General features: G+C 36.3%; 1 protein-coding gene across 1 annotated transcript; it reads left to right on the plus strand.

Moving 5' to 3' along the window:
* The first annotated feature begins 13,099 nt into the window (after window positions 1–13,099).
* Window positions 13,100–22,181, plus strand: LOC111375460 (COP1-interactive protein 1-like). The gene is made up of 3 exons (XM_022998283.1): window positions 13,100–13,318; window positions 17,566–17,724; window positions 17,918–22,181. The coding sequence occupies exons 2-3, from the start codon at window positions 17,631–17,633 to the stop codon at window positions 21,697–21,699; spliced, it is 3,876 nt and encodes a 1,291-aa protein (XP_022854051.1). The 5' UTR covers window positions 13,100–13,318; window positions 17,566–17,630; the 3' UTR covers window positions 21,700–22,181.
* The last annotated feature ends 560 nt before the right edge of the window (window positions 22,182–22,741 follow it).

Genomic DNA, 22,741 nt, shown 5'->3' on the forward strand with positions numbered 1-22,741 from the left:
TGGGACATTCTCGAAACTACACATGAGGGAACTAAGATAGTAAAGAACTCAAAATTGCAAATGCTAGCCTCTAGGTTTGAAGAAGTGAGGATGAAAGATGATGAAACCTTTGATGAGTTTTACGCTAAATTAAATGATATAGTTAACTCTAGTTTCAACCTAGGTGAGAGAATTCCCGAGACTAAGATTGTGAGAAAAGTACTTAGATCTCTGCCTGAGAGATTTAGGCCTAAAGTCACTGCCATTGAGGAAAGTAAGGACCTAGATGAAGTTAAGATCGAAGAATTGGTAGGATCCTTGCAAACCTATGAACTCACTATCTCACAACATAAGAAAGGAAAGTCCATAGCCCTAAAATCCATTAAAGAAGATGAATCTTCTGATACTGAGTCACTTAGGGATGAGGAAATCGCATACTTTGTTAAGAAATTTCAAAAAGTCCTCAAGAATAGGAGAAAGCCTCAGGATAGAAAGAGTGGAGCCCCTAGCAGATTCACAAAAGATAAAATTGAGAAAGCTAACAATAAAGGGTCAAGTGAGAAGCCACGTTTGGTTAGATGTCATGAGTGTCAAGGAATAGGTCACTATAGGAATGAGTGTCCTAGCTATAAGAAAAATCAAAGAAAAGGGAAAGATAGGGCCTTAGTTGTCTCACTTACTGATAATGAATCTGAGACCAGTGATAGGCAGGAATCCTCTAGTAGTGATGATGAAGGAAATTATATGGCATTTGTGGCTACTGTTAAGAGTGAATCTGATAAGGAAAGTGACAAGGTTAAGGAAGAACATTCAAACGATAATTCTGGTAATGAGGATGAGGATGAGGATGACATAGACTTACAAGAAGCTTATCAACTGTTGTTTAAGGAGAGTCTTAAAATAAAGAAGGTCAATAAAGCCCTACTTAAAAAGGTTGACGAACTTGAAAGGGAAAAAGAGAAACTGGGTAGTAAGCTTCAGGATTCACTTAAGAGTGATAGTGAGTTAAAGTGTGTCAATGAGAAATTGGAAGACAAGGTTAAGAGTTTGACTAGTGAATTGGAGAAATCTAATGCTCATCTTCAGACATTCATAAGTGAAACTAATGAATTGGATAACCTGTTGGGAATGAATAAGCCAGTGGGAGATAAGAGAGGTCTAGGATATGTTGAGGGTAATACACATGTTGCTGGACCATCTAAGACTGTCTTTGTGTCTGCCTCTAAGTCTAATGCTGTTAGGAGTCCAAGTAAGGGTAAGAGTGTTCCTAGGGAACAGAGTCATCAATCACGTAGGAACATTAGGACTAGGTACCCATAGACACGTACCTTTGAGCCTAGGTTCATTCCCACATGTCACCACTGTGGAGCTCTAGGACACACTAGGCCTAGATGTTATAAGTTAGGCAATGAGCGTAGAAATCAAAACATTCCTAGTCAGGTTAGCTTTCTGTCTAATCAGGTTAGTCATTTGACTGAGATGTTTACTAAGCTAACTAAGAGTACTTTGTCATCTAAAAAGGTTTGGGTCAAAAAGGGTGATCTAGGAAGACTTTCAGGTCAAGAAAACTGTTTTGTTGCTCATGTTGCTTTAAAAGCTCAAAATTCTAATATGTGGTACCTGGATAGTGCATGTTCTAGGCATATGTGTGGTAATAAAGCTCTATTTACTACTCTTGATGAATGTAATGGTAGTATGGTTACCTTTGGAGATGGGGGCTCTGCACCTATTCTTGGCAAAGGTACTGCACAAATGCATGGTTTACCTGTGATCTCTAATGTGCTTTATGTGGAAGGTTTAAAGTCAAATTTGTTAAGCATTAGTCAGATTTGTGATGACGACTTTGAGGTTAGTTTTGTGCAGAAGAGATGTGGATTCATCCGGTGGGGTAGTCCTTGAAGGGGTTAGAACATCTGACAATTGTTATGGGGTATTACCTAATTCTGACTATGTGTGTAGGAGTGCTAAAATTGATGTGAGTGAGCTCTGGCACAAAAGATTAGGTCATTTGAACTATACGATTTTAGAGCAGTTGGCTAAGAAAGAATTGATAGATGGGTTGCCTAAGATAGTTCCTAGTGAAAATGTTGTGTGTGGACCATGTCAACTAGGTAAACAACTTAAGGGGAGCCATAAGAAGACTACTAAAATTCTGACCAAAAGACCCCTGGAGTTGGTACACATGGATTTGATGGGACCTTCTAGGACTGAGAGTTTAGGTGGTAAGCGATACATTCTTGTCGTGGTAGACGACTTCTCGAGGTTTACTTGGATAGAATTGCTTAGGGAAAAATCTGATGCTTGTGACCTCATAAAGTCTCTGTGTAAACGGCTTAGCAATGAACTGAATCTCAAAGTGTCTAGGATGCTTAGTGACCATGGAAAAGAGTTTGAAAACTTTAATCTTGAGAGTTTCTGTATGGACGAAGGGATATTGCATGAGTTCTCTTCCTCTATCACTCCGCAACAAAATGGGGTAGTTGAAAGGAAGAATCGTGTCCTTCAGGACATGGCCAGAGCCATGCTTCATGGCAAGGAATTAGCCCTACACTTTTGGGAAGAAGCTATTAACACTGCATGCCACATCATCAATAGAGTCTACCTTAGACCCAAGACTGATCAGACCCCATATGAAATTCTTAAGGGTAAAAAGCCTACTGTTAAGTATTTTCGAGTATTTGGGAGTAAGTGCTACATTTTGCGGGATAGAGAGAACTTGAGTAAGTTTGAATCAAAGAGTGATGAAGGGATCTTCCTAGGGTACTCTAGGAATAGCCGAGCATTTAGAGTGTATAACTTACGTACCCGTGTGGTGATGGAGTCTATAAATGTTGTGATAGATGATGCTGTTAGTGAGGGGGAGAGTGCTGAAAAATGTGATAAAGATGGTGATCTTTTGAGTTCAAGTGATCCTACTGAGCTACCTGTGCCTGAATCATCTCGTAAGAAACCTGAAACATCTGAAAAGGAAACACTTCCACAAAATCTAGATAAAAATCCTAAGAAACCATCGACTAGGGTTAAGTCTAGTCATCCTAAGGATAATATTATTGGGGATCTAGATGAAGGGATGAGACTTCGTAGGAGAGTACTGAACAATCTAGCGTACACTAGCTATGTTTCTCAGGTAGAGCCTAAGAAAGTTAAAGAGGCCCTTAGTGATGAGTGTTGGGTGAATGCGATGCATGAGGAGTTAAATCAATTTGCTAGGAATAATGTGTGGATCTTAGTTCCCAGACCTGAAAATTGTAATGTTATTGGTACCAAGTGGATCTTTAAGAACAAGACAGATGACCAAGGTACTATAACTAGGAATAAGGCGAGATTAGTTGCTCAGGGGTATACTCAAGTTGAGAGGATTGATTTTGATGAGACTTTTGCCCCCGTTGCACGACTTGAGTCTATTAGGATTCTACTTGCTGTGGCATGTACCTTAGGGTTCAAGTTGCATCAAATGGACGTTAAGAGTGCCTTCTTGAATGGACTTCTTCAGGAAGAAGTATATGTGGAACAACCTAAGGGATTTGTTGATCCAAAATTTCCCCACTATGTCTACAAACTTCACAAAGCACTCTATGGTTTGAAGTAAGCTCCTAGAGCTTGGTAAGAGAGACTTACATCATATCTGGAAGAACATGGATTCTCTCAAGGTGGTGCAGATAGGACCTTATTCATTAGACATATAGAAGAAAATTTTACCATTGCTCAGATTTACGTCGACGATATCATTTTTGGGTCTCCTTTTGAGTCTTTAGCGTTTGAGTTTGCTGAGTGTCTGCAAAGAGAGTTCGAGATGAGTATGGTTGGGGAGTTAAGTTATTTCCTTGGACTTCAGGTACGACAGACAGAGGATGGACTGTTTATCTCACAGTCTAAGTATGCTAAGGATCTCGTTAAGCGATTTGGGTTAGATAGTAAGAAGCATACTAGAACACCGATGAGTACTAGCTTAAAGTTAGGTCTTGATCCTTCTGGTAAGAGTGTAGATCCTTCCCTATATCGTAGCATGATAGGTAGTCTTCTCTATCTCACAGCTACTAGGCCTGACATTGCCTTTAGTGTAGGAGTGTGTGCTCGCTTTCAGGCAGATCCAAAAGAGTCACACCTAAGCTCTGTTAGACGCATAATAAGCTCTGTTAGACGCATAATCAGGTATATCAGTGGTACAGTAGATCTAGGGATATTCTATTCTAGGAATTTCAATCTTGATTTGGCTGGATACTCCGACGCCGATTGGACCGGAAATGCAGATGATAGGAAAAGTACGACTAGGGGTTGTTTTTACATGGGTAGCAATCTCGTAGCCTGGCTAAGTAAGAAACAAAATTTAATATCTTTATCCACGGCAGGGGCCGAATACATAGCTGCAGGGAGTTGCTGTACTCAGCTTCTCTGGATGAAACAAATGCTTAGTGATTATGGGATTAGTCAAGGGACAATGACTGTTTTCTGTGATAATATGAGTGCGATAAATATTTCTAAGAATCCCATTCAGCACTCTCGAACAAAACATATTGACATACGACATCATTTCATTCGAGAGCTTGTTGAATCACATGTTGTCTCTTTTGACCATGTCTCTACTGATAATCAATTGGCTGATCTACTTACGAAACCACTAGATGGATTGAGGTTTGAGTCGCTTCGGACGGCTGTTGGTGTTTGCTCACCTATTTGATCATGGATTCATGCATTCATCACATATGTACCTCATCACTTCATATCTTGCGTGTGATCTGTGTGTGTGTGATGCATTTCTTTTGTTTTGTTTAGTCTTCTGTTATGTGTTATATGTGTGTTTTAATATAAAAAAAAAATCAAATAAAATAAAATAGAATAAATTTTTTTTTTTGGACTTTTATGTAACGATTCTGGCATTTGCATTAAAAATCAAATTCTATTTTTCCAACATGTGTATAAATCTGAGGATCCATCTTTGTTCATTTTTCAATGTGAAGTTCTGGGTATATGGCTCGGCATTCATTTTCACACAACACACACTGTAGTCCTGTAAGTGAGTCTTGACCGCATGGGTGAGACTTGGGATGGTGTTCTTCTATGATTGGGGTTGTATGTACATTTGACTTGATCTGGGACGAGTGTAACCTAATCAATATTGTCTTTCCCTAGTTTTACTTTTGTTCTTTGTTGAACTTATGGCTATTTTCGGGGCCTATTTGACTCGAACAATTAAGCCTGAGAGGTTTCTAACCTGGTGCCCTATGGTCGTCTGACTTGGGAGTCACCGGCCCAAAGTTCGTTACAAGGATCATTTATGTTGCCTAATGGGGATGGCATTGCACTTAAGTTCTTTTGTTAAAAAAAAAATAAAAAGGTAAAAATAAAAATTTGGAATCATACAGTTAGGGGGAGTAAATTGTGGCAATCATAGTATTTGATATAGGTCCTCGTGGAATTGGATTTGACTGTCACTTGGTCGACATTCACCTTTGTCAGGTTGTTTTCACGTGTCCTTTCTCACTAATTTAAGGTTTTGAATCTAGCTTGCATGGACTACGTGGCACTTTTCACGGTGATGTTCTGTATACACTTTACTACACAGGATTCTGAACTATGTGTGGATTAACGATTTGTCTACGTGCTGGTGGTCGGGTTTGTGATTTTATGCTTATTGTTGGTTTTGATTGCATATGTGGTTCCATGCTATTTTTTTGGATTATTTTCCACTATTACGTAGTTCTCTTATTTTTGGAATTTCACGATTTGGGGCTAATTTCGTCATTTCTTGAAGATTATGTTATTTTTCTCAAAATTGAAATTTTTGGTGCTATTTTTGACATTTGGTGTTTCGCTCGAGTCTCGCCTGGTCTTCGCTCGAGCGACAAAAGCAGAGTACCTGTCGCCCGAGTCTCGCTGGACCCTCGCTCGAGCGACAGGCCTATTTTAAAACGGCCCTGTTTTATTTTTTTTCGCGCATTTTCTTCTTTTTCTCTTCTCCTTCGTTTTTCTTCGTGATTTTCTCCATATTTCATCCCCATATTCCTCTAATAACATCACTCCACGGTCCATAACATATTTGTTTCCGGATTTCCTTTGCCAAACTTCATATTGAGGTAATTTTTTTTCTTTTTTTTTCGTTTTCCTTCTCTTTGTCGTGTGTTTGCCTTACTTTGGTATTCTTGCTTGGTTGTTACTTAATTAATAGTGGCTTCGACATTCCTTGTTTCATTGGGAGTTCTTTCCCGCATTGTGCATCACGATTTCCATTGCATTGTTGATTTTTTCATTCTTCGAACTATGTGCTTTACATTTTTTCATCCATTTTCAATTCGTTCGTTCTTGCATTCCGTTAATCCGTTTGACGTGTGGCTTGTTTCATTTTAAAGTACCTCATTTCTAGTTTGAGGAACTATGATTGGATGGGTGATTGGATCTCATATGTGCTTGGAATTGTGTGACAAAGTGATGCACGCCACATGCTCGATGAAAATCCTTACTTGTTTTACTCTTTGTTTTCTTTTTTTTGTGCATCTCATTTCTTTCTTTCCTTTCCGTCGTTGGTTCTTTGTCATCACGTGCCATGACAGGTGTGTTCACACATGTTTTTGGTCTATATCTTCATCTTACTTCGTTTGTTCTTAGGGTCATTCACGTTTGTTGATGCATCTCTATTGTGCCTCTTTTGTGTGTGTGGTGTTTCTTTCCACATTGCATCGAATCACGTGCATTCTTCATATTACTTATTAGTTTTGTCTCTACGAATGCCAGATGGCCCGTAAGCGTTCTCGATCCTCTGCACAGCCAGCTAGTGGTTCGACGTCGTATAGTCGTTCCAGATTCATTTCTGCTACAGCTCAGGAAGTCTTCACTTCTCAGTTCTCCTTACGCCCCGTTCTCGTGGAGCATGAGGTAATCTTATCTGACCTTCCTGTTGATAAAGCCGCCATTTTTGTTTCCCGGGGTTGGGAGCCCCTTCTTATTGGTCTTTCACCTCCTCCTCCACTCCTCGTTCAGGAATTCTACGCGAATATTCATGATATAGATGGCTCGTCCTTTCGGGTTACTCTTAGAGGTCATTCATTTAGAGTTACTCCATCGGCTGTAGCTCATGCCTTAGGTATACCTCAGATTACCCATCCGACCTACCCCTATATTTTACCTGCTTCTATTCTGGCCGATACTCTTGTTCAGTCTACGCTTTTGAACACCCCGTCTATCGGTGGGCCTACGGCGATGGCCACGGGGTCATTGCCTACTGATCGTCAGGTCTTGTTGCGCATAGTGTGCACAAACCTGTGGCCTGTTGCCCATACCTCTTCTCTACCTATGGTGCGTGCTCGTTTTCTGTATGCCCTTCTTCATGGGGACTCGATCGACTTTTCTAGTTTTGTGTGCCAGAATATTCTGGCTTCCTTTCGTACTCCTGGGGGTCAGATCGGGTTGCCTTATGCTTGTTTGATTCATCGGGTTGCGTTGTCTTTGGGTGCCTCTTTTCCGGAGGGTTCGACTTGTCGCATAGGACGTCCGATTGGACAGCAGACCATTCATCAGAGTCGATCCCATGTACTGTCATCTTCCTCTACCGCTCCGGCTGCGACCCCTGATGTTTTTGATCCTTCGGAGCCCTTTGATCCTATTACTGAGATTCTTACAGGGGGCTCCCGTGTGTTTCTCCCTCATCATCCAGTTTTTCCTTCTGCTATGCCTTTTAGCTCTGCGTTTGCTTCGACATCTACTTCTGCTCCGGGGGTGGCTTCTCTACCCGTTGACCCCATGGTGACGCTTATGGGTCAGATGTCTACACTGATCGAGCAGCAGGCTCGTATGATAGCTGAGATCACGCAGTTACGTGCTGCTTCGGAGCGTCAGTTAGCCGAGATGTCTATGTTTCGCCGTGCTCTTGCTGTCTGTCAGCGTCAGTTGAACTGGATTCGAGATCATTTGGAGGAGAGCACGAGTGCTGAGAGTGGTTCTGATTCTTCCAGTGCTGGAGATGCTGCTTCTTAGTTCGTTTTGTTGCTTTCGCTTTTCTTTGGCACTTTGTAACAAAAAGGGGGAGTAGATTGATTGAGTTGATATGGAGTAGATTGCATAGATATTGGAGCTGCATAGATATTGGAGCAGATAATTATTTTTTGATAACTGTGACATAAAGTTGATGTATATATGTCATTTTATAACTAGATTAAGTTTTTGATGTTTTGACAATCTTAATGTCTATTTTTGGTGTTTTAGACATACATTATTGTTGCTTCTTAATCTGGTTAATGATATATGATTTATATCTTGTCTATATTTACTGTTTCCATTTCACATGCTTTTTCATGTGGTATTTGAGTTTTGTTTTTCAGGAAACAGGTTCAACAAGATATTGCTGATGCGATAGAATAGATTGCTAGTTTGGAGTCAATTTGTTTTTTATCCTTGACTGTCAAATGTGTTTTTGTCACAGAATGCCAAAGGGGGAGTTTGTTAGGAAAATATGTAATTGGCAAATCTGTGACCAAGGACCAAATTGTCAATGTCTAATAGTTCAGGGACTAGAGTTGCAATTAACTAAAGTTTATAGGCTAGGTCTAGGGTTGTGTGGGATGCCTCGAAGATGCAAGCGGCGCTTTGATTTTGCTAGAGTCTCGCCCTGACCTCGCTCGAGCCACAATTGCAGAACGAACTTCTCTGGACTCGCGCTGAGCCATCGCTCGAGCGAAATGTACGTCGCTCGAGGCTAGCCAGTACCTCGCTCGAGCGACCGTGTTACCTAGCCAATTCTAATTTTAAACGCTCGCGAATGTTTGACTCTCCACATTACCATATATCAACCTCTATATATACCAAACGTCCTATTCGTGTTCATTAACCCGAAAATTCACATTGAAAACACTTTGAATATTCTTTCAATTCCTTGGCAACCAAAAATCCAAATCATTCTCTCCAAGGATCAAAAGCCAATGAAATCCTTCATTGTTCTCATACCAATCTTTGGCTTGTTGAGTAAAAAACATCAAATCCATAAACACCAAAACACCTGTCTCACAACTCCAATTAAACTTCCAGAAGATCATCAGTTTGAAGATCCGGGAAGGATTTGCTTGAAGAGCTGGAGTGCGTGGCGATTCACGGGAGGTAGAAATTATACAAGGCTGGGATTTAGCACGGATCTGCAAAATCCAGGAGGGTCTTGAGGTCATACAGCAAGGAGGTCAGAAAATTGAGAGTGTCAATGATGTCTGGCATGCTGTAAGTTGGTTTCTACAATAGTGAATCTCTACTGGCTTGTGCCCGGAGTTTTTACCCAATTCGATTTCTCCGTCAACATTTTTATTGTGTTTTTACCGCTTTAATTTATTTACTTGTTCATGGTAATCCAACATAGGTAGATAAAGCACGTGAATTAATCTGGACAAATTATAATTTGTGTGACTTGTTGCATGAATTATTCAAAAAGTTTTTAATTCCGCAAGAACACCTATTCACCCTCCCTCTAGGTGTTAGTTGGGTCGAACGATAGGTTTTTCACAAACATCTTTTGACAGTGGACAGACTCTCATACGACGGAGAAGGTGCTAGAAATAAATTTTCAATTTCGGCAAACGAAATTTCTTTGAACATGAATATAGGATGCACGAAAATATAGAATTCATCTTGAGATTGTTGGAAAATTACACCGATAATTGTGCATATTATATTCATAATAAACATATCGTTTATTTGCATGAAATTGAAACGTATTCCAACTTACTGAAATTGGATTCAATAAAGGCAAAATGAGAATTTACCGATTTTGAAGAATATGAATGTGGAACCTTCTCTTTCGATTCTTGAACAATTGAACCTTGCAATATAAATATATAAAAATTAGATTAATCATTTTCTGAAATCAAATCATAATAAAAGGAAATCAGAAAATGAGGAGGAAGATGCAAGTGATGAATTTTTGGCCGAGATAAGTGTTGGACACTTTATCCTTAAGATGAATTTGCCCCGCATTGGTGCTAACGATTTTTCGGCAATCATCTCCCAAGATACAACGACCATGTCGAGCCATAGGAGCACTCCAAATAATTTCGACCAGCGAACTCGAACGAAATTCCCTCTCTACCATGACCATGACTTTGATGCAAATATTTTATGCAAAACCAAAGTATAAATTGAAATGAAATGATATATATCTATGACTTTTCTTGAATGAATAAAATTCAAACACTGGGGTCTATATATATAGTAGTTAGAAATGTATGTCAAAAGACAAAACTATACCCAAAGACACAGCTCTTGAAATTCATAATTATTGGATATTAATCATATCCATACCAAGAGTCATGATCTTTCATACGAAAAGTCATATTTTTTCCTCCATATATTTTTAGAATATTCCACAATATTCTATACGATTTTTTCAATAATTTCCAGTATTTAAGTGGTTTACATTTGGCTTAATTTCTCATTCACCAAATAATGAGTTCTACTTAAATAATCATTTAAAATTGGTCACAACCAATTTCCGATAAAAAAAAATATTTCCAACACAGATTTCATCCTTAAACAACTAAAATGACACAAAATCATAATCAGTCATATAAAGTTTCCTAAATGGGACTGAGATAAGTGTAAATTTAATCAAGAAAAATTAAAGTAGATGTCATAATTTGGAAAAGGGTTGTAGTTCCATAATTTGAGACCACGACGCCTCAATAACTGTGAACATGGTCAACTTGGAAATATGTTACCTTTTTTCCCTACAAAATATATATTAATTTTGAAAATGTATTAGGACTAACAACAAACTAATTTAAAGATTTTTTTATCTTTCTGAAATCTTTATTCTGAGAGTATTTACAAACTTGTGTCTAATTTATACAACCTATAAATTGAAATTAAAGACCTCAAAATATAAAATACAAAAAATTTGAGTGGATAGTATTTTTAAAGAGATTCCCTCTCCTTAAAATCTTGAAATGCCTTTCCATTCGAGTAGTTAGTAGAGAAACAAATTAACTACGATAATAAATCTTCTCTCGCTAGAATTAGCATATTATGATCGCCTTACATATATTTCTTAGCTCCAAAAAATTCTAAGGTAATCTTTTTAATATGAGAAAATAGCACAAAATTTTGTGTGTGTATATTTACAAATTGTTTCACGACTTGATGAATTCGTTGCAATGTGCGGATAAAATTATCAGGAAGCAAAGCTTCAAAAAAGTTGCAAATAGTCAATTGAAAATGGCATAGCATTCAGAGGTGAATCGATTAAGAGAGGCAATTTTCTTCCATTGGTTAAACATACAATTGCTTATAATAAAGTAGATGCGGTTTTGTTGAAGAATGCACCTAACAATGCAACTTATGTTCTTCTTAGAGTCAAAAGCAGATTTTATCCCTTTTAGCATCCAATTTATATCTTATCATTTAAAAGAAGATTGGTCAGCAGTGAGAAGTTTTTATCCTGTTCACTTAGGGCAGGAGATTAGTACTGCCAAAGTTTTTATTTTGGAATTTACATATGTTCTTTGCCAAGCCTACAATTAAAATCTTCAGATATATTGATTGCAATGAATTTGGTGGCAGTCACAAAAGCTCGGCTTCAAAAGAACAGAGGATGTATGAGGGGACAATTAAACAAGGTGAAGTCGTTTTATACTGCAAGAAATATAAATATTCATGATATGGATTCTTTACAGATCAAGAGAAGTTGCATCTGAAAGATCAATTGGAGCTCTTTCAAATTAAAAGTTCTCGGTTTTAAAATTTGTCAACATTTCCTGAGATGTGCCAAACTATAAAATGACAAATATACCCTCATAACAAACAACAAATAAAGAGCAAATTGTAACTATACTCCCAAAATTTTCAAAAAAAAAAAAAAAGTAAATAAATTTCAACTAAAAGATTAAAAAATAAATATTTATTTATTTTTTAATTATTTAGTTGAAATTTATTTGTACTTTTTTGAAATATAGTTGCAATTTGTTTTTTTTTTCTTTATTTTTTGTTTATTTAAAAAAGATGGCATATTTGTCATTTTATAGCTTTTAATTGAGAAAAATGGATGAAAATAATGGTTTTTGCAATGAAATATAAAAATAAGGGTGAGAATGTCAAAAAATTAAAATGTATGGATGTTTTATATAATAATAATGAAATGTAGGGGTGTTTTGTGCTAATTACCATTTTTTAAATTTATTTGAACTCATTTGCATCTTTTTAAAAAGGTTGGAGGTATGATTGCAATTTATTTTTTAACTTTTTTTATTGGTTTATTTAAATATTGGGTATATTTGTCATTTTACACGAAAATTTTAATGAAAATGATTTTCGCAATAAAATGTGAAGGTAAGAGTAAAAGTGCCAAAAATTGAAAAGTAGAGATGTTTTGCACGATAACACTGAAAAGTAAGGATGTTATGTGCTAATTACCCTTTTTATAAACTAATATTTCATGAGATCTACTTATTAATAATAAGGGACATTTGCAAAAATGTCCAATTTTACATATGTCAATTCAAAAATGTCATTTTTTGATAATTTTTGTAAAAATGGTCAAATTTGATACCAAATTCTCTATTTTACCCTTAATGAAAGAATAAATAATTTTATATTGCACATGTCGAATCACAATTAAAGTTAGACACAAAAATAGCGAGAACAATATTTAAAGTATAGAGAAATGTCATGTTTGGAATGAAATGTCATTCTAGACATTTAATTTATCGAGAACAACGTTTGAAATGTCGAAAACGTTTAATATTGTGATTTGACAAGTGTACTTTTGAAATGTAAACGGATTCTAATATCGAGAACGACATTTAAAATGTCGAGAACATCATTTTAATGTAACTTGTCATGAAAGCTACTTAGGGATACTCTCGTCCAAATAATTGCAAAAATGGGACATTGAAATTTTTTTGATATTTTTGCAAACGACTATGACAAAATGGACATTTTTTGTAATTTTCTATAATAAATAATCAGAAAAAATGAATATAATTTTGTAATAAATGGACAAGAAATGACCTGTTTCACTCACACATACACTTCAGCAACAGAATTTTCGGAAATAAAATAAACTCAGAATGGCATCTTGTTAATTAACTCAAAATGAAAGGGCGTTATAACCGATAGAAAACTCCAAATATTCCCTCTCTTTCTTTCCGCCCTTTCCAGTCAAAAAATGCACTACCGGTGATCTGTGTACCAGACAAAATAACATTTTCGAATTTCCCCCCCATTTTCTCTCGTTTTTCGTGCTTAGTCACATCATTACATAATTCATTCTCTCTAATTTTTTAGTGTTTTCTGTGTCTCTGCGTGGGACGATATCGTGGTTGGAGGATCGTTTGTGGACGGAAAAAGTAAATTTTTGAGCTCTGATTCTCTGGTAATTCTCCGATTATTATACTCGAATTGATTTTTTGATTATTCCGATTTTCAAGTAGCTTAAATTTCCAACTTGTGTAATTTTCTGTGTTCTGCTAGTTTTGCTTCTCTTTCTTCTGTTTTTTTTTATTCAGTTCTACTTGATTATGATCTCGTAGTTGACGGATTGAGCGCTCGATTAACCTACTCAGATGTAATTCATTTTTTTCGTAGTTGACGAATTGGGTGATGAAATCATATTACTTGAAGTTGAGTTTGTTTCTGTTGGATATTTCGATGAACTTTTTCAATTTTCAGTAGCGGAGAATTGGCCGATTAGTTTATAGTGTATTTCTTCAGTAAGAATTTGATTATAATTGTGATCAGTGATTTAAAATTTATTTTGATTAAGTAACTCAAAGAGAATAAATCAGATTTTCGTTTGATTCCTTATTTTTCGGGAATTATTTCACTAATTTCACTTGTAGAACATGAAACTTAAATCTTTCAAAACAAAAGCACATACTGTATTTTTCTGCTTCGTTTTCTTTCTGCACAAGTCAATCCGAAAAATTATCTGATTCCGTAAGAGTGTGTTTGATTGGCATGGAAAATATCACCTAGAAAAGAAAATGTTTTCATTTTTTGTGAAAAATAAAAGCCACATCTACGCAAGGAAAATGTTTTCCTTAAAAAAAGGAAAATTAGGCATATTTTCAAAAGTCGGAAAATGTTTTCCACGAAAAAAATGGCAATCAAACACTCTAAGTAGGAATTTGAATAAAAAATTGATATTTTTCATGGAAAATAAATGTAATCAAACATATCCTAAGAGTTTTTATTTTGTGATTTTCGGCAATCCTTTTTCGAAAGTGTTGAAGTTCTAGACAGTGTAAATTTTGGAATTGCAATAATTTGTTACGTTAAATCAATTTATAGAGTTAAGTGCATATACAGAAGACCTGAGTTCCAATTTTCGTATTTTTTGTTAAAAAACGAATTATGTACACTGCGAGTTGTTTCCATAAATAAACTCGCACACTCAAGAAATGGTAAGATTTTAGACAAAATTCTTAACAAATTTCAAAACTTATTTACGAATTGTGAAAATTGAAAGTCCAACAAAAGGGGAAAAATGATCAAAGTTCTTCTCCAACCTCTTTTGGAAAATAAGATGTCTGTATATTTATTCATTTGAATTGCAAAAAACTTTAGGAAAAACTCTTTTTTCTTAAAATAATAATTAAGGAAAATAGGAAAAGCATTATATTTGTTTATTTTATTATTATTATTATTATTATTATTATTATTATCATCATCATCATCATCATCATCATCATCGTAGAAGGAAAAGCATTATATTTGAGTCTCATTCTTCAAGAAAAATACATTATTTTACAGTGTTTTGATATAATTTCAACAACGCATTTTTCAATAAAATAATATTACAAAAAAATCTAAAAATTTTTTTTATTATTTTTTAACCATACATTTTCCATCGATACATAATTCAAAAATACAATTTTCCCTACAAAATGGGGCTCAAACAAAGACTATATTTGTTTACTTTTTTATGCTAAAATTCAGGTGGTCAAACAATTAGCTGGCCTTTTGATGTAGTGCCTTTTTACACAAAAAATGACCAAATCATGTGTAGCTATCTTTTTGAATTTCAAATTTATCAATAGTTGTCTCTCTCTATACTTACGTGGTAAGTACGTGTGAATTGTGTGATAAATAAAATGCTGTGGAAAAGCAGTTTTGCATTATGATTAGTTATGAAGAAATTGATTTTAAATGCTTGGATTGTTAATTGTGGGCTTAGCATGTGGTGAACATTTTTCAAAAACTTAGGAAAAAGAAAATGACATTTTACTTTTTGAAAACTTAGATAGCCATTCTTGAATCTTGATGTAGTGCCATGTTCATTCGAGATTCTCTCGGACTATTGAAGTATCAATAATATGACGTTACATGATTTTTCTAGAGGAAATTGTTGGGCTGATGACATATCAAATAATTTTATCTCAATGGGTAGAAAGAATATTTGCTAAAAGCCTAAAAAGATATTCTGCCTGCATGAAAAGCATTCTTTTCAAAGCCGGCCAGGAAATCAATTAGAAGAGTCAAAACCTGATCAATTAACCGGTTCAACCGAGAATCAGATTTAAGGCCACCCATTGAATTAATTTCTTAATTGCTTTTTTTAGTTTAAAAAAATGAAAAAAGAAAAAAATCGCTTACAATTGATTCATTTTTCGAGTCCCTGGCACACATTATCATCAGAATCCTTGATAGGTATCAATATCATTTTACATTCGAATTGAAATCGGTTCAACTGTTTTATCCTCCATCTTTTTTGAGTCACTGCCCAACTGAGTTTCAAAACATTAGCTAAAAGTTTGCTTTCGTTTTTGAATTGCGTAACTTGTGGAAGGTAATTTTATTGGATTTTGCAATTTCTACATCACTTTTTACCACCTTGCTGACAAGAAAGTGTGTTAGCAAAACTTTATTGAATGAAAAAATAGTGGTTTTTTTTTTTTTTTTTTTTAACTGTCCAATGATAGGATGTCATGCGACATTTTGTCAAATGGGATGTACATCAAGCATAGTTGAGTTTTATTTGCTTGGAGATGCAACTAAGATCTTCAATAAGCAATCATCCACTGGCTCCATTACTCTAATAAAAGCGCCTTTAGGCTGTAGACATATAAAAGAATTCCACATTCGCATTAAAAACGGTGACTTACCAAGAGATCTGGTTTCAACATTCTCTTGAACATGTAGATTATCGTCCTTCATGTTATGAGAAAAGGACATGGCGGGTGTCCAGGTCAACTGCTAGTGATTTTTGAAGTTGAAAACAAGTAATTTATTTTGATGTAATTTCTACTTTATTATCTAAATAAGTAACTATTTTACTTGTATAAAAGAATAAAGTATATTCAATACATTTGGAGAAAAAAAATGAGTCTTAGTTTCACCCCTGCTCTTGTTTAGGGTAAGAGACGGTAACCGGTTAGCGAGCGGTGACCCCCCTGCCAAGTGATCGAGTTTAGTCTGAATTTGCTGTAGAAGTTTCTCCCGCTCACTCCGCTAACGCTATGTGATCCAGTCAAGGTAGCTTGCTTACTTAGTGCCTAGCCTTAGGGGGATGAGGGTGCTTCTCAGCCATCAATCTGAATCTCTTCCAAGAAGAAATCCCATCCGTCCATAGGCTTGCTGACGACCGAGGCAAGTCAGAGACTACCTGCTTCACTTCGTAGCATTAAGGGGACTGTGCATTTAGATTAGGGAAATATCCATTTCCGTTTCGGAAAAAGGCTCTAATAAGACCCCCTCGTCGAAGTCCGTCCACCCGGCTGAGCTTGATGGGTCGGAAGGAGCCGGAAGTGCTTCCACCATAGCCAAAATCAAAAAAGGATAAACTAAATTCATACCTAAGCCTAAGCGGGAAAGTAAGTAAAGGCGGATAAAATAGGACAAGAAAGAGCCCCCTATTCCCTCTAAAGCTTCTCTTAGGAGAATCCCTTCGCTACACTCGACTTAAAGGCACCTATCCAACTCGTGTCTGTTTTGAATTCATGGCAATTTGGACCCTTTCAAACCTGCTATTCCTCCTTAAACTTTTAACTCATTATAAGTTAGCTAAACATGGTAGCTTAAACTTTACCAAACCTGGTTTGTTTTCACAACATAGCCTATCAACTCACCTGTTAGATACCTTTTATTGAGATGAATAGGGTCGTCACACTAATGAATATAAATAGAGCAATAAATTCTTCTACTCACATATAGTTTACTTTACTGTTGACACTCGGAGATCCCACCAATTTTTATTACTCCAAATTTACTCTGTAGTAATATCTTCCCATCATCATTCGTCACAGCATTAGTCAACTAAATCACCCATTGTGCCTAATCAAGGTCGGAAACAGAATTTTAGTTAATTTGAACCAACTGCATGGGAAATTGGAATTCTCCGCATTAAAGATTGGAAAAGTGAAATCATTTCATATGAGCATGGCAAATTGGAATTTTTCCTTCAATTTCCACATAAAGTACGTATGCTCTAATGTAACAGGATATGGATGCAAAGCGCCCATTGTGCTCAATCATTGTACAAATTGACTCCATATGAATGCATCATGATTAGCGTCTATGGTTAAATTCTAGAATGCTAGTTTCCAACTGGATTGTGATTTATCTGTCATGAATGAAAAGAAAATCAAGTCGCTTTTTGCTGAATTAAAGCACACTTTTCAGGATGAAGACAGCCTTCCAGTGATCTAGAATACCATCAAAGGAAGTATTTGAAAACAAAAGAAGAGATGCCAAAGCATCGTGGGCAGAAATCTTTTAAATCCTTTTTCGGGAGTCTCATTGATACTGAGAGAGACGAGGAGCTGAAAGGAACCAAAGCAGGTACACAATCTCTGGCATAAATAATTCTAGATTGCATTTGTTGAGTAGATTATTCAGTTCGGAGAAAGTAAAACGTTTCACTATTACCATTCTCTTCTAAAGGGAGGATTTTATCTCCAACTTAGCTGTCTTATTTCCCACAACATCGATAAACTCTATTGATAGATACACAAAAATTCCCTATTCATTGCAGAGGTTGATGGCAAAGTGGAGGAGATCTTAAAGGCTCTTAAAGAAGAAGAAGATAACCTTGGGAAAGGGCCAGTTGCTGATCTGGTCAAGGATTTCTATAATCACTACCAATCTCTTTATGATCAATATGATCATCTGACAGGAGAATTGCAAAAAAAAGTACATGACAGACGTGGAAAGGATAGTTCTTCGTCTTCCAGCTCAGATTCAGACTCAGATCATTCTCCAAGGAAAAAGGGCACCAAAAATGGTAAAATGGAAAATGATTTTGAGAATAATACAGCAAGCATCAAGCAAGAACTCGAAACTGCAATTCTGCAGGTTGCAGACTTGGAGAGGAAGCTGACAGTGACAGCAGAAGAAAATGAAGCATTAAGATTGGAATATCAAAGCGCTTTGAGCAAAATGCAAGAAGCAGAGAAAATTATAGCAGATTTGAATGAAGAGAAATTAAGACTTTTCACAGAAAATGCTGATCTCAGTATGAAACTGGAGAGTGCTGGTCAGTTGAAACAAGAGAAAGAAGCACTACAGATAGAATTGGAAGCATTGAAAGGGGAATTTTCGACTTTGAAGGAGCATTTTGAATCTGCAGAGAAGGAAGGAACTGAGTTACATCAGACTCAAAAGGAAACTGAAGAGGAGAAAAATACTCTGTCCTCAAAAATTTTGCAACTCGAGGATGACATAAAGAAGGCACAAAACGGTACTCAAGATCTGGTAACAGAATCAAGCCTGTTAAGGGAGAATCTGTATGAGAAAGAAAGAGAGCTTTTGACTCTCTTGGAGATGCATGAGACCCACAAAAATGAAACATCAGCTCACGTGCGGGACTTGGAACTGGAACTTGATACATCGCATATCCAGAGAAGAGAAACAGAGAAACAGAAAAATGATGAATTTTCTACTCTCCTGACAAAACTTGAGGATCAAGAGAGAGATTCAGCATCTCGAATTAACGATTTGACAGCAGAAAACTCTGATCTTAATATGAAACTGGAAAGTGCTGGTAAGCTACTGGCTGAACTGAATCAGAAACTAGAAGACATGAATACAGAGAAGGATGGTTTAATCTTGGAGAAGGAGACAGCCATCAATAGCACCGAAGAGAAGAAAAATGCAGAAATTTTGAGAACCATTGCTGATCAATTGAAGCAAGAGAAAGAAGCACTACAGCTAGAACTGAAAGCATTGAAAGCAAAGTTTTCCACCCTACATGAGCAACTTGAATCAGAAGAGAAGGCAGTACTCAAGGTCCGTCAGACCCAAAAAGCAACTGAAGAGGAAAAATACACTCTATCCTCAAAAATTTTGCAACTTGAGGATGAGATTAAGAAGGCGCAAAACAAAATTCAAGATCTTGTGACTGGATCAAGCCAGTTAAAGGAGAAATTGGATCAGAGGGAGAAAGAGCTTTTGGCTCACTTGGAGATGCATGAGACCCACAAAAATGAAACATCAGCTCGTGCGCGGGATTTGGAACTGGAACTTGATTCATCATATACCCAGAGAAGAGAAATGGAGAAACGAAAAGATGATGAATTTTCCGCTCTCCAGAAAAAACTTGAGGATCAAGAGAGCAATTCATTATCCCGAATTAATGACCTGACAGCACAGATCAAAAATACGCTACTTGAAGTGGAGTCTTTACGCATCACCAAAAGCAAATTAGAAGAACAAATAGTAAATAAAGACATTGTGGCATCGGCTCAAGTTAAAGACTTGACAGATCAGGTCAATGCAAAGCAACAGGAAATGGAATCTCTACTCATCCAAAAAACTGAAACAGAGATACAACTCAAGAAAAGAGTACAGGAAATTTCTGAGTTCCTAATTCAGATTGAAACTATAAAGGAGGAGTTGGCTAACAAGAAGTCAGAACAACAGAGGACACTTGGAGAAAAGGAGAGTCTTGTATTACAGGTGAATGATCTGGAATTGAAGCTTAACACATTACACAACATAAAAAGTGAATTGGAGGAGCAGCTAACATGCAAGAACCAGGAAATTTCCAAACTCCAAATTCAGATAGAGACTTTAAAGGGGGAGTTTGGAAAGAATACTGAGGAGCAACAGAAAATACTGGAAGAGATAGAGAATTTTGCATCGCGAGTAAAAGACTTGGAATTGGAGCTCAACTCTCTAAGCAACCTGAAAACTGAATTAGAAGAGAAGCTGAAAAGCAAAAGCGAGGACTTCATTCAGTTGCAACAAGAAACAGAAGGTCTGCAAGTTAAAACTACAGAGATGGAGAGGGCATCAAAAGAGAAAGAGGATGAACTCTTCAGAGTAAAGAAGCAATCTGAAGATAGAGAGAGTGAAGTGTCTGCTCAAATAATGGCATTGACAGGGGAAATAAGCAACCTGCAAGAGCAATTGGATCTTTTGAGAACACAGAAAAGTGATGCAGATTCCATTCTCGGGAAGAGAAGTAAAGAAATATCAGAATTTCTAATTATGATAGAAAGGCTAAAAGAGGAATTATCGAGCAAAACTATGGATGGAAAGAGAATACTGGGAGAAAAGGAGGGTCTGGAAATAAAAATTTCTGAATTGGAGAAAGCGCTAAAGGAGAGACTCGATGAGGTCATTGCTCTTGAGAAAAAAACGGAGGATGTGCAGAATGAAGCATCCACTCAAATTGCTGCATTAACTGTACAGGTTAACCATTTGCAGCAGCATATAGACTCACTGCAGTTGGATAAAAACCAATTGGAGGTTCTAACACAGAGAAGTAAACAAGAGTCTATGGAAAGTTTGGCTCAAGTCAAGAACCAGACAGCTGAATTAATCGAGAAGAATGCAGATAAGGCTAGAGTGCTGAAAGAAATGGAAGATGAATATATCAAATTGAACGAAGAGCACAAAAATCTCAAGGTTCTGTTTCAAAACTGTGAGGAAAATTTCAAATCTGCAAAGAAGAAGATAGAAGAGATAACAGAACAGTTCCACAAGGATATCGATACCAAAAATCAGAAAGTTGATGAATTGGAAGAAAACATTGAAGACTTGAAAAGAGGACTGGAGATGAAAGAAGATGAACTTGCCACTTTGGTAGAGAATGTACGAAATACTGAAGTCAAGCTCCGGTTAACAAATCAAAAGCTCAGAATCACAGAACAGTTGCTGACTGAGAAGGAAGATGACCAGAGGAGAAAAGTAGAGAAGTTGCGGCAAGAACAAAGCGTACTTGAGGAGAGGATTTTGTCATTGTCAGGAACACTTGCAACTTACAAAGAGGGTCAAATGAAAATCGTATCAGAGGTAACAAAGAGAGTAAATGAAACTTTGACAGGATTTGATACATTCAGCATTAAGTTTGAGGAAGATTATGGTCACTTAGAGTCTCGAATTTATGAAATCGTGAATGAGCTGGAGGTTGCAGCTAACTGGATAAAAGAGACCACGGTTGGGAAAGACAAACTAAAGAACGAAATCACCAACTTAGTTCAGCAACTTAAAAATGAAAAAGAACAAGAGTTGCTTTTGAGAGGGAAGGTTGGAGAACTCGAGATAAAATTGCAGAAGGCCGAAGGTGAGAAGGAAATTTTAAAGAAGACGGTAACAGAAATAGAAGAGAAGTTGGGAGAGCTGGAGAAAAATGTAGAAGAAAGGGACGAAAAGATGAATGAAAAAGAACAGGGATTCTTGAGCCTAATCGAGGAGAAAAAGATGGCCATAAAACAACTGTGTATTTGGATTGATTATCACCGCAATCGCTATGATGATCTGAAAGAAATGATCACAAAATCGACTAGTGGAAGAAGGCAGATAGCTACATAATGCATGTGCGGTATGTAGTATAGATCATACCCGACAGTACAAGATTTTAGCCTTGCTTAATACTGTCCAATATTGTCTAATGCACATTACCAAACATGCCATTAATGATCAATTAGAAACTGAAATCTTCAGCAGTTTGCCGAGGCAGAGTAGAAGAGCTGAACCAAGAAACCCTTACCTAAGGAAGCTTGCCGAAAACAGATTCGAGATTCTAAACATGGACGTCCTCTACTGGATGGAGACAATTATAATCAGGGTAAGATTGTCCCATTCACTTTTATATTTAGGATAGGAATGTTAGGTTTATACATTTAGCATGGATTATGATTGTCTGGTATATTTGTTGGATAAGGTAACTCTTGATTTTCTCAGGGGATTGTAAGTAGGTGCTGGCTGATAAATTATTGCAATATGTTTTGTTAGTGTTTTTATTTAATTCAATCAATTGTTGCATTCTGAAAACGTTATTAGGAATTTTGTATTGCAATTCAGTAACAATGTCTGTTGCTTGATTTTAATCCTCCCTCTGGCTCGCTATAGGAAATACATAACATCTTAAGATATTGTATTAGACGGTGGCCTTGAACAATATTAAATAGCTTTAGTTTTTGAAGTAATTGGTGATGGTAAAACTTGAATTTTAAAATCCATTATTAAGAAACTCGTGAGGGGACAATTTGTTTATAATATTTCTAAAATTTTAATTCATAAGAATTCGAATATATATATTTTGCCAAGTCATTAGCATAAAATTTTATAATATAACATTTTTTAAGATAAAAGTGCGATACATTATGTTGTATCTTCACACGCATCAGTAAGTTATTCGATTTAGGAGCACAATGAAATTTGGAACAAACGTCTGTGTATTTTGTGATTACTAAATAATTGCAAATTCCTATTATATCACTTCTATTCCAACAAAATAAACTAATTCGCCTATAGTCAGAAAAATCAACATTACCAACATCAAAATTGAATATTGCTTTCTAAGTGTAAACATAACAAATGGCATTGTTAATCACTATAAATTTAAAGCAGG

The sequence above is a fragment of the Olea europaea genome, unplaced genomic scaffold (assembly GCF_002742605.1).
Source record: "Olea europaea var. sylvestris unplaced genomic scaffold, O_europaea_v1 scaffold138, whole genome shotgun sequence".
Taxonomy (NCBI): domain Eukaryota; kingdom Viridiplantae; phylum Streptophyta; class Magnoliopsida; order Lamiales; family Oleaceae; genus Olea; species Olea europaea.

Coding starts and splice junctions, on each gene's coding strand:
- LOC111375460 (XM_022998283.1), top strand. CDS start 17,631: ATGCCAAAGCATCGTGGGCAGAAATCTTTTAAATCCTTTTTCGGGAGT. Junction 17,725..17,917: donor GCTGAAAGGAACCAAAGCAG/GTACACAATCTC, acceptor TATTCATTGCAG/AGGTTGATGGCAAAGTGGAG.